Source organism: Pteropus alecto, unplaced genomic scaffold (genome assembly GCF_000325575.1).
Source record: "Pteropus alecto unplaced genomic scaffold, ASM32557v1 scaffold749, whole genome shotgun sequence".
Lineage (NCBI taxonomy): Eukaryota > Metazoa > Chordata > Mammalia > Chiroptera > Pteropodidae > Pteropus > Pteropus alecto.
In genome coordinates, this window is record NW_006443564.1 from 247,311 (window position 1) to 259,569 (window position 12,259).

Here is a 12,259-nt window from a genome sequence, read left to right on the forward strand (position 1 = left end):
AGAGAGAATAATGATAAAGCAAATGGCGGAAATGCAAACAGTTTTAAGTATGGGCAAAGGAGAATACAAATGGTAGTTCCTGCCAAAATTCAAATAAGAAGTTAAAAATTAAAAAAAAAAATTAATAGAGCTAAAACAAAAGAATATCCTGGGATAAAAATGGGTAAAGGAAAAAAAAAATGGGTGAAGCAAAAAGCATTACGTCAAAAGAGCTAAGCCCTGTCCAACTTCTTCGGAGACCTAATACACAGCCTGGCATCTTCATTACCGGATGACAAATGAAAACCATGAGAAAAAAATATTCCAGTGTTAATTGTCTCAGTAGAAAAAGCAGCTGCTAGCATATTTATCCAAAACTACTTTTCATAAATAGGCTAATACTCAGATAATTCATCCCAGGTTTTTCCAAACTTTGATATTTATTAGACTTCTTTTCATCAGTCTCTACATGAGACTTAATGAAGCTTCTCCAAGATCACACAACCTATAAATGGCCAAACAGAAATAAAATCCAAATATAGTAGTTTAAAATATCCCAAACCTATGTGGGGGATTTTTTTGTTTTGTTTGGGGGTTTCTTTGTTATAACTATACCACAAGACCTCCGCAGCATTTGCAAAAGTGACAGGAGACAGTGTGGAGTCGAATTAGCCAAGTTACTCGCAGAGGGAGAGCAGAGTGCCTTGCCTGAGGCTTCACATAGCAGTGAAAAGCAGGAAGAAATAATGGTGAATGCCTCTAGAGTGGCTATCTCCTGGCTATTCCACAGGAGCATGGGCAAGCTGACACAGGCCCAGTTCCCCTCCCAGAGATTCTCCTGCCTTTTTGGTTGCAGTCCTCTCCATGTGTTGCATGTTCTAGTCCTCTGCTCCTCTCTGCCCTCCCTCCATACTGGTTGCCCCCTGCTTGCTGACTCTGCTCCAGCCACACTGGCTTCTCAAACATATCCAATGTGTTCCTACCTCAGGAACTTTGCACCTGTTTTTCCTTCTCTCTGGAATATTTCCTCCCAAATCCACGTGGCTTGCTCCTCCACTCCTTTCAGGTAACTAAAAAGTCGCCCGCTTTCTGAGGCCTTAGCTGGTCACCTTATCTATTACCTTAAACCATTCAGAGTTGCTCATATTGTACCATCTTTTAACCTACAAAAATGTCAATTGTGTATGGCAAAACCTAATAAAATTTAACTTCCCCATAACAGTCCCTATCCCTCTCATTACTTAATGTTTTCCCTTGGCCCTCCTTGCCATCTCACCTACTCTCATCTGTTGATTTATTATCTTTCTCTCCCACTAGAATATATGCTCCAAAGAGATAAGGATTTTTGTTCAGTGGTGTGCCCTCAGAGCTTAGAATGGAACCACCCAGAGAGTAGATGCTAAATATTTGCTGTATGAATAAGTTGCATTGGGACTGAGGTGATGAGACCGGGAAAGTTAGATACTTAGCAGCAAAGAAACCCAACCAAATTGCCCCTTTCCCTGCTCAAGATGGGGTGGGCATAAGGAATGAAGTCAGTGCTATGTAGGACAAAGGTTCCATACAACAAAACCTCACTAATTGGGACCATCGTACATCTTTGCAAAATTCTCCCCACAACTTTGTACAAGATAACTCTTCACTGAAACAAGTTGAAAGGGAAATTAAGCAGGCCTATTATTTTTTGGCATGGGTGCTGACAGGGTAGAGTCTCCCCAGGGAGCAACTGCAGCACTGTGGCAGTTTTCAAAGACTGCAAGCAAGGGGAAATACCTGTCATGTGATTTTCCAGTGTTCTCTACTCTACCTTGGGGTGAAAATATACTATTTTCATAAATAAGTGTTAGGGCAAATCGGTATCGCCTCCTACCCTACTAATTCGTCTCTCCTGCTAAATTTAAGGTGAAATTTAAGGAAAAAAAAATATCTCAGTAACATCCACAAGAAAGTACTTCCCAAAGACTTCTTGAATTTTCTACTTGGAATCCCATGCCAGCCACAGCTCCTGAAACTGGTGTCCCGACAGGAACAAGCCCAAGAAAATCTGGGTTCCAATTTCTAGTGTACTCTTTAACCACTGTGTGAGTTTGGACAAATCGACTGCACTTTCTCATCTTTAAATGGATCTAAAATCTACCTTAATAGATTTGTGGAAAGTAACTAGGTTAATAAACATAAAATCACATCATGAAGGATCAAATACAGATAGATCTGTATTAAGATGATGCTACAACAGGAATGTGGATCTCACCTCTACATACAATTAGCCAAACTAAAAGCGTGCTAGGTGCTTCCTTCTGCTTCTAGCAGTAATAACATAGTATTTGCCTGCCCCTTGCCAACTCTCAGCTATCCCTTACTTGTTTCTATCTTCAATGGCCCAAGAGAGCAAGACTTTCTACTCCAGTGCATCAGTAGCTTTGAAAGAAGATAACCCAGCTGTTGAGACCCTTTCCTGAAATGAAAGACTCTTTAGCCTCAAATCTGAAATATGCAAGGACAGGACATCCTACATGGAAACAGACCTTTTCTTCTAAACAGTTCATAAGCATACACAAAGCTTTCAAGCCTCTTTGTGGGATGCTTCTCACCTGTCAAAGAACATGCAGAATGTCCAAGAGAAGTTCCACAAGCATTTTGGGAGCTTTTGGTCCCTATGACCTTTGCACCTGATTACTTTTCTAACCATCCCTTACACTACAAAGTGGGAGCCAGATTATCAATGAGTGTTCGGTGTGCCTGCAAACTACAACCCTGACATGCCATAATCTCTTCTTCTTTTTATTTGAAAATATCCTGAGGACAAGGAAGACATCTATGAAAAATTAAGGCAATACTGGTTTGTACAAATTTATAACAATACTGTGTTATGTTTGAAAGGTCTCATGGCATGGAATGGATTACCACTTTGATAAGATCATTTAATCAGTCAGTCCCTGAGCAAATGTTCGTTTCTGCCTATTCAATGTCAGGCTCTGTGCTAGAAAAAAATGAGGCTGACAGTGCCTCCCTTACAGACCTCAGGCTAGTGGATGAACAATGTCCACCAACGATCCATCATGTGAGAGCCGAGGTGGTTGAAGCCAGAACAGTGGCCGTTGAAAGAGAGGGGAGAGATACGAGGGATAGGGAACTGAAATGGACAGAATTTTCTTCATCAAATCCATCACTGCTTTCCTAAGTGCCATTTTTCCATCTTACTGCCTACATGGTAAACAATCCATTGCCTAATTTTTGAAAGAACTTTAGTAATATTTTATGAAAGTATAGAATATATACAACTATAGTGCATTCATCCACACTGGAGTGACAATTTCTTGCAATATTAGAAAGGATATGATTTTAGGCTTCAAGTAAACACTTTTCTTATATTCTGTGGAGATCTGTGGCATAGATGTAATAATTGGCTCATTTCTGCATCGGAATGTTTTTCATTCAATTAAGCTCTACTTAAAAATAAAATGCAGACCTCCTCACTCTGAGCTCTCACTATCTGAATATCTGCTATAATGATATGATAATAAACACAAAAATTCACTACCCAAACCTACTATATAAATCTATAGGTTGCATGCAAGAAAATGTTTAAGTCATGTGCTCCTAAGCAAAAGAATATGGTTTGCTGATATTGTATCTCAGCTATTCTCCTGAGAGTTCACATTTTTAAACATGTTATGTTTTATGATATTTTCTTCTCCACATTGTCAGGAAAAGGTCTTCTAATAAAGTAGAGAAACTAATGAAGGAAATGGGCAAGCCTAAGAGGACTAAATAAGCACATGCATTACAAGAAAAATTGAGAGGGATAAAACACATTAAGAGAGTTGAATGGAGACTGGGCAAAATGGCGTAGATGATAGAGACTCTGTTATCCCTCTTGCAATCACATCAAAGTTGGAATGGAAACAGAGCAAACAGCAAGCAGAATCGCCTGGGGCCCTAGATGAACAGAAGCCCAACAACTAGGGAGAGAATTAAGAAATCACTCTGCAACGGAAGAAGGTAGGAGGGGGTGAAGATGTGAGACTGCCCAGTCCCCAGAGGCTGAGTGGGACAGAGGCCATAGCAGTGGCAGGTGCTGACGCCTTTTAAAGGGGCCGTGTCTGTGAGTGGACTTTCACGGTGACAGACCTGCTCCCTCTGAGCACCAATGCCAGGTTAGCTGCTGCGGTGGGGGGGGCGGCGCAAGTGAGCAACAGGGACTGACAGGGGGACACTGAGTTGTCAGAATCAGGGCCAGGGTGAGGCTCTCTCCTGGACAGAAGAGGTGGCAGTATCTATTGTTCCTGTACTGAGCCCTCTCCACTTCCAGTGTGCAAACACAGCACCAACAAAGTTGAGAGATCATCAAACTGGGTAACAGAGGTCGCCCCACCCAGAGGATTCCCTGAAACGTCGCCTCCCCCAACTCATGACCCCACCCAAGCCACATCCAGGTGTGTCCTCACTTAGTCAGGTGCCCCTTGCTGAGCAGCACAAAGACCCACACTGGTGGCACTTGACCTCAGTTTCTGGCGTCGCTTCTTGAGGCAACTATAAGCACAACATCTATGGATTGCTTGCTCAATCTTAAGAGGTGGCCCCGGAGGGGCACAGGCTGGGGGCTAAACTTGGCCTGCAGCTGAACCCCTCTCAGGACTGTGCCACTAGACACCTACTACACGAAACCACACTAATAAAACCGGGAGACTTAGGAGCTTTGCTTAGTACATAGAAGTAGACACAGAAAGGCAGCCAAAATGGGAAGACAAAGAAGCAGAAACCATATGAGAAAACAGAACAGATCCAGGAATAATGGAGTCCAGTTATTTAACAGATGCAGAGTTCAAAATACTGGTTCTAAAGAAGCTCAAAGAACTTATGGGAAGTGTAGATGAATTCAGTGAGAACTTTAACAAAGAGAAAAAATCCACAAAAATGGAAATGGAAACTATAAAAGGGAACCAGTCAGAAATGAAGAACACATTATCTGAGATGAAGAGTATATTAGAGGGAATCAACACAGTGGATAAAGAAGAGGATCGAACCACTGATATAGAGGATGGAGAAGCCAAGAACACTCAATCAGAATGCAAGGAAAAAGAAGACAAGAGTATAATGATAATTTAAGGAGCCTATAGGACAAAATTAAATGTAAAAACATCTGGGTCATAGGGTACCTGAAAGGGAACAATGGTTAAAGAGCTATTTGGAGAAATAGCTTCCTTAACCTAGTGAAAGAAATAGACATACAACCCCAGGAAGCTCAGAGAGTCCCCAAAAAGATGAACTCAAAGAGTCCCACAGCAAGACTCATCATAATTAAAATGCCAAAGGTTAAGTACAAAGAGAGAATCTTAAAAGCAGCAAAGGAAAAGAAGTTAGTTACCTACAAGGGAGCACCCATAAGGGAGCACCTAAGACTGGCAGCCAATTTCTCAAAAGAAACTAAGCAAGACAGAAGGGCTTGGCACAAAATATTCAAAGTGTTGAAAATCCTGGATCTACAACTAGGAATACTTTATCCAGCAAAACTATCATTTAGAGTTGAAGGACAGCTAAAAAGCTTCCCAGACAAAAAATAAACTAAAGGAATTCATCAGCACCAAGCCAGTGAGTGGTACAGGAAATGTTGGAGGGACTTCTTTAAGAAGAAAAAAAAACATGTATCAAAAACATGAATAAAGAATGGTAATAACTACATATTTGTCAACAAGTACCTGAAATGGAAAAGAATTAAGTGCTCCAACCAAAAGATAAGGAAGCTGAATGGATAAGAAAACAAGACCCCTACATATGTTGCCTATAAGAGACTCACTTCAGATTAAAAGACACAAAGAGACTAAAAGGAAAAGGATGGAGAAAGTATTGCTTTGATGGACACAGAGGGTATTGTGCTGAATGAAGTAAGTCATATAGAGAAAGACAAATACCATATGACTTCACGTACATGTGGAATCTAGAGAACAAAATCAACAACAACAACAACAATGGAAACAAACTTATAGATACAGAGAATATTTTGAGGGGTACTAGACAGGAGGGGAGGTTGGGGGAACAGTGAAAAAAGGCAAAGGGATTAAGAAGTACAAATGGATAGATACAAAATAGTTATGATGATATGAAGTGTAGCATAAGGAAAATAGCCAACGGTGTTGTAAAAAAATATGTGAGGGAGAAGAGGGGTACCTGATTTACTTCATGAGTCATATAGATATCTAATCATTATTCTACAACTGAAACTAATATATTATTGTATGCCAACTATAATTTTTAAAAACTCATTGAATTGTACAATGTAAATATGAGCTACTAATTGTCTATTATACTTCAATACAGCTGGGACAAACAAACAAAAAGGAAAGTCGAATGGCAATTATCTTAAGGTTGGCCATGCACATGTCCCCAATGCCTATGAACCACAAATACAAATGCTGAATATTTACAAGAAATTTAAAATCCTTGTAAAAAAAAATTTTGCTTGTGCAAGTGAGTGTGATCATGGTATGAGCAGACCTGTCACATTCAATGTACAAATGCAGTCTTCTGTTAGTGAGAACTGTAGAACACCAAGCAAAGGGAATGCAAACAGAGTGCCACTGTGAGCTCTGCTTTTCATCCCATTGCCCTGTGTGTAACTTTAGACAATGGTTCACAGCCAAACACCTCTTAACTCTCCTCCAGGAAAGAAAGATTCTCCCCTGGTTCCTTAGATCCAAACACAGATGTATCTCAGACATTTCCTGTTTAACTCGTTTCTTCACCAGCTCTTTCTACCTTACCTCCTCCCACCACCAAATAGTAACAGTGACCACAGCCTCCAGCTCCCTCCTGTCACCACCAGACCTCACACAAACATGTCTTCAATCATAAGAAACCTCTTGAAAAACTATCATGTTTATTTTATTTTGCTAAGTATTACTGGCAGGTAATGCACATCTTTAATGTATTGTTATTTATTTACATGTACATGTACACTGTGATGTGGAAAGAAAACGTAACCCATTCCCAATACTATACACTGAGTAGAGGATAATATTATGGCTTAGTACATACAAACAAATTTACTAATGAATTTGTCAAGTATTAAATAAGTAGATAAGATTAGAAGTAATTTCTGTTTTACAGAAATCCTTAGTGGATTGTTAAATAGGTGTATAAAGGGGTTTTAGTGATATTTGACAAATTGGCATTTTCCTGTGGGTTAAGAATGCATTTTTGTTTTTCCCACTCAAAATAATGGAATGCTGGCTGTTCTCTGAAAATTTGTTACTAACCAAGTGTTAAAGAACAGATTAGATTTGCAAAAAGAGGGATAATCTGTATATAGAAGTTACCACAATGCATACTTTTTCTTCTACCATTTAAAAGTGTTTCAAGAAAAAAGAATCAAGCACTATTTTTAAATGTACTGTCTTAACTTGAAAGTCATTAAATCTGTCAGTTAATTTTGCTCTATTAATTGTTTTTTTTTAAATAAAAAGCCAAGCATTTGTATTTATATTCAGTTGGAAAAATATGAATTATATTAGCTGGGAAAGGGAATTCAGACTAGTAGATTGCTCGTCTGGATTCGATGGTTGGTTTGTTTTCATTCTGATGGACGAAAATATTTGAGATGTTATTTCTCTTGTTTTAGTTTTACTTAATAAAAGTGTGTTCTAGGTCTCTATTACTTATATCAACATTAGCCTCTTACCGATAGTCCACAGATGTATCTTCCTCATCTGAATCTTCTATCAGCACAATGTTGTCGTCGGGTTCCCTCATGCCGAAAAGTTCCTGCAGAAAAACTGGCATTTTAGATACTTAAAGTGTTCTTATAGAGTAAAAATACCTGACACATTTGTATAGCATGTGGTAAATTCAGAAGCAGCCTCATATCCAATGTCACAATTAATCCACGTAGCAATGTCAGAAAGGCACTGGATTTTACAGATGGGAAACTGAGGGTTAACAGAGAAATAATGATTTTGCCCAAGACACACAGCTAGCAGTTCTAGGGTCAAAGTAGATCCATTTCAAAGTTGAACTCTAAGTTCGCTGCTCTTTCCACTGTGCTACACAGCCACACCGAAAAAAAAATCTTCATCCAAAAAGCCCTCTGTACTCACAAGATATGTTTTCCAAAATTAACACTAATCTGGAATAAATATCCTAGAAACCTAGAGAAAAACTAGATTAAATCACAAATAGAGATCCTTGTGCTATGAGGGAGACTAGGGTGTGGGTGGTGTGTCAAATGAGATTTTGCTCTTTCTCAGAGGAGGAAGTAGATTTAGGGGGGTGAACCCCAAGATAGGATGTCTGCCTTCAGATGCGAGAGCTCAGATCCCAGAGAGCTGCCAGAAAGGGACAATGAACGAGGCAATCAGACCAAGCACCTTCCTTCACTTGCTTTTCTCTCTACCACTTGTCTCACCATCTTAAATTTGGAAAAATGATGGCATCTATCACTGCCCTAAAAGATAAGAGATATCTTTGAGTTTCTCCTACCAATTTCCAATACATCGGCGAGGCATTTGGACTCTATCTCAGCCTGGAGCACTAATGCCGGGAAGTGAGTTACCCACGAAATCTGGCTGTGTAAATCAGCAGCGACTCAGTCTGGATGAGTTGGAAGGCTGCTGTTGACCCAAGTGTCCTCTTAATCCATTTCCCGTTTGCCCTAAGAATACTGGTGGATTACAGTCCTAATCTACCCCCAAAGTTTGCCACGAAATATCTCACTTTTATTATTATTTTTGTATCACTCTAGTATAGCAACAGTCTTTGGAAACAAATGACATCATTCTATTTATGGCATTCTGTTTTTAGTAGTGGTATTTCCATTTACAAAATATAGTAATTCTCAATTGCCAAATATGTCAAATCCCAGAAAACGTAATATTCCTACACATGACATCAACATCATTCATGAACAGTTGTTAGCTGAAGATTCATTTGATGAATCTAAATTATGTATACATTTCTGTTACATTAGGATTAGAAACAAGTTCTGTTTAGAAATAACTCCAAGAACAGTTTTTATGTTTTATTTTCACATCGAAAACTAGTCAGATTTCCTTCAACCTTAAAGAGCAAGTTTAGGTAAAATTAAATTAACACTGGCAGCAAGTTGAGCTTTTTTCTAAACAGAAATGGGTTTAAAGGGCCCGAACACAGACTCACTCGCTCAAAAACACTTACCCTAAGCTCCAGGGAAGGACAGCAGCTCAGAAAGTGCCTGTAACCTACGAGTAGGAACTAAATTGTCCAGCTTCAGGGCAACGGCTAAAGGGGCAGCTCTCTCAGGAACTAAAATGGCGGCAAGTGCAATTGTTCCTTTGGCGAGCCCTCCCACATTCCTTACAGCCTGCAGGCACAGGACAGCACCAAATCTGAGTCTCCATTAACCTAGCTAACACTGCTCTTACTCCACGTTGGTTATTCTCTGAGACCCTGCCACACCCAATTCATAGGTCAGCCTGAACCTCTTTCAGAGACTAATTCATACAAATAGCTGCCTGTGTTGTGGACTTTTCTAAAATCTCCCAAAGGTCCACAAACTCCAAACAAGCAGCAGCTGGCCTCAGTGTGCCCTGCACCTCTTGCTAAGCAACCCCAAGCCCGGCACTAGTGACAGCTGGCCTTGGTTCACAGTACAGCCTCTCCCAGGTATCTGAAAACCCAGCACAGGCAGTTACCAACCACAGGTCACTTTGTAGCTCCAACTAGGTGGCCCTGGGTCATGCACAGGCAGTGGCTGACCTGGACCTGCACCGAACCACTCCCAAGGAGCCCCAGAACCAACATACCTGGTTGCTGGCTTCAGACCACACCAGAGCACCACCCAATTAGTGCCACAAATGACACACCCAGAGAGTGGACTCTGCAGGCACCAGAGCCCTGACAAAGTGAATCCCACTCCACAGGGTCAGGCTTTGCACAAAAGCTCCTCCACTGTAGTCATGGCCAGTCCTCCCAACCAGACAGCCTGAGGGTCAATACCACCCACTAAGTGTCAACAGCAATCAAGGCTCAAGTACAACAGGAGAGCACACACATCACACACAAAGGACACCCCTGGAGCACCTGGCTCAGGTGACCAGGGATGCTGAGACACTGAGCCACGCAGTACACCTATTATATAAGGCCAGTCTTTCAAGACAGAGATGTAGCATATCTACTTAACACATAGGAACAAACACAGGGAGGCAGCCAAAATGACATAGAAACATGTCCCACATGAAAGAACGAGATGAAACTCCAGAAAAAAAAAAAACTAAAGAAAATGGGCACAAGCAATCTACTAGATGCAGAGTTCAAAATACTGGTTATAAGGATAGTTAATGAACATAGGAGAAGAATAGATGATCTCAATGAGAACTTCAACAAAGAGATAGGAAACAAAGAAATAGAAAACATGGAAAAGAACTAGTCAGAAATGAAGAATACATTAGATGGAATCAACAGCAAATGAGATGAAGCAGAGAATCAAATCAGTGATTTGGAAGACAAGGTAGCAAAAAACACTCAATCAGAATAACAAAAAGAAAAACAATTTTAAAAAAATGAGGATTGTTTAAGGGATCTCTGGGACAATTGTAGCAACATTCACATCATAGGGGTACCAGAAGAAGAGAGAGAGCAAGGGATTGAAAAATCTATTTGAAAAAATAATGGTGGAAAACTTCCCTAACCTGGTGAAGGAAACAGACATAGAACCCCCGAAGTGCAGAGTGTCCCCAACAAGAGGAACCCAAAGAAACCCACACCAAGACATATTATAATTAAAATGCTCAATGTTAAAGACAAAGAGAGAATCTTAAAAGCAGCAAGAGATAAGTAGTTACTTACAAGGGAGCTCCTCTAAGACTGTAGGCTGATTTCTCAACAGCTGATTTTTCAGGCTGGAAGAGCTTGGCACAAAATATTCAAAATAATGAAAAGCAAGGACCTACCACTAAGATTACTCTACCAGCAAGACTATCATTTAGAATCGAAGATAAAGAACTACCCAGATAAGAAAAAGCTGAAGGAATTCATGACCACCAAACCAGTATTACAAGAAATGTTAGAGGAATTTCTTTAAGGAGATGAAGAAAAAAAATAAAAATATGAATAAGGAAATATTGCAAAGAAAAAATTTTTCGCTGACAAAGGCAAACACGTAATAAAAGCAGTGGGTCAACCAACACTAAAGCTAGTAGATTAAAAATAAAAGCAGAATGATCATGTGTAATTACAATTACAACAGTAAATTAAGGGTACACACAAAAAAAAGCAAAATATAATGACAAAAACATAAACTTGGAGCAGGTGATAAAAAAGGGTAGTGATTTTAGAATGTGTTTTAACTTAAGTGACCATAACTGACTTAAAATAGACTGCTATAAACATAGCTTGGTATGTATGAAGCACATGGTAATCACAAACCAAAAGTCTACAAGAGATATACAAGAAATAGGAGAAAGGAATCCAAACACAACACTATAGAAAATCATCCAGAGAAGAGGACAACAAAATAAGGAAGGAACAGAGAAGAGCTATAAAAACAATCAGAAAACACTAAAATGGCAATAACCACATACTTATCAATTATTTTAAATGCAAATGGATTAAATGCTCCAATCGAAAGACAAGTAGATAAAGAAGAGGCGATACAAATATACAATGGAATATTACTTGACCATAAAAAAGCACGAAAACTCATCATTTGCGACAACACAGGTGAACCTAGAAGCTATTGTGCTAAGTGAAATAAGCCTGACAGAGAAAGACAAATACCATATGATCTCACTTATACATGGATTCTAAAAAACAAAATAAATGAACAAACAAAACAGAAACAAACTTATAGATCCAGAGAACAAACTGACGGTTGCCAGATGGGAGGGTGGTTGGGGGACTGTTTGAAAAAGGTGAGGGGATTAAGAAGTATGAATTGGTAGTTACAAAATAGTCATGGAGATGTAGAGTACAGCATAGAGAATGTAATCAATAATATTGTAATAACTACATATGGTGTCAGGTGGGTGGCAAGACTTATCAGGGGTATCACTCCATAAATTATATAAATGTCTAACCACTATGCTGTATACCTGAAACTAATATAATATTGAGTGTCAACTGTAAATGAAAACTTAATTTGAAAAAAATCAGGCTATCCTCCTCCTTTCCACCACACTTGGAATAAAACCCAAACTCATTATTGTGGTTCTCATACTTAATCTGGCCCCTGCCTCCTTCTTGTACCTTATTTTCTACTACGCCTTCCCTCTTTCAGAATGGTCTTTGTTCACTGGAACTCTCCAAGCTC

The 12,259-nt window shown here is 39.5% G+C and overlaps 1 protein-coding gene across 1 annotated transcript in view; it reads right to left on the minus strand.

Annotated features, from left to right (window-relative positions):
* The window catches only part of PASD1 (PAS domain containing repressor 1), a gene marked incomplete at its 5' end in the record, with an annotated part of 65,332 nt that overhangs the window by 35,557 nt on the left and 17,516 nt on the right, over window positions 1-12,259 (minus strand). The window contains 1 exon segment of the mRNA XM_025041238.1: window positions 7,658-7,740. Coding sequence (XP_024897006.1) covers window positions 7,658-7,740 — 83 coding nt within the window.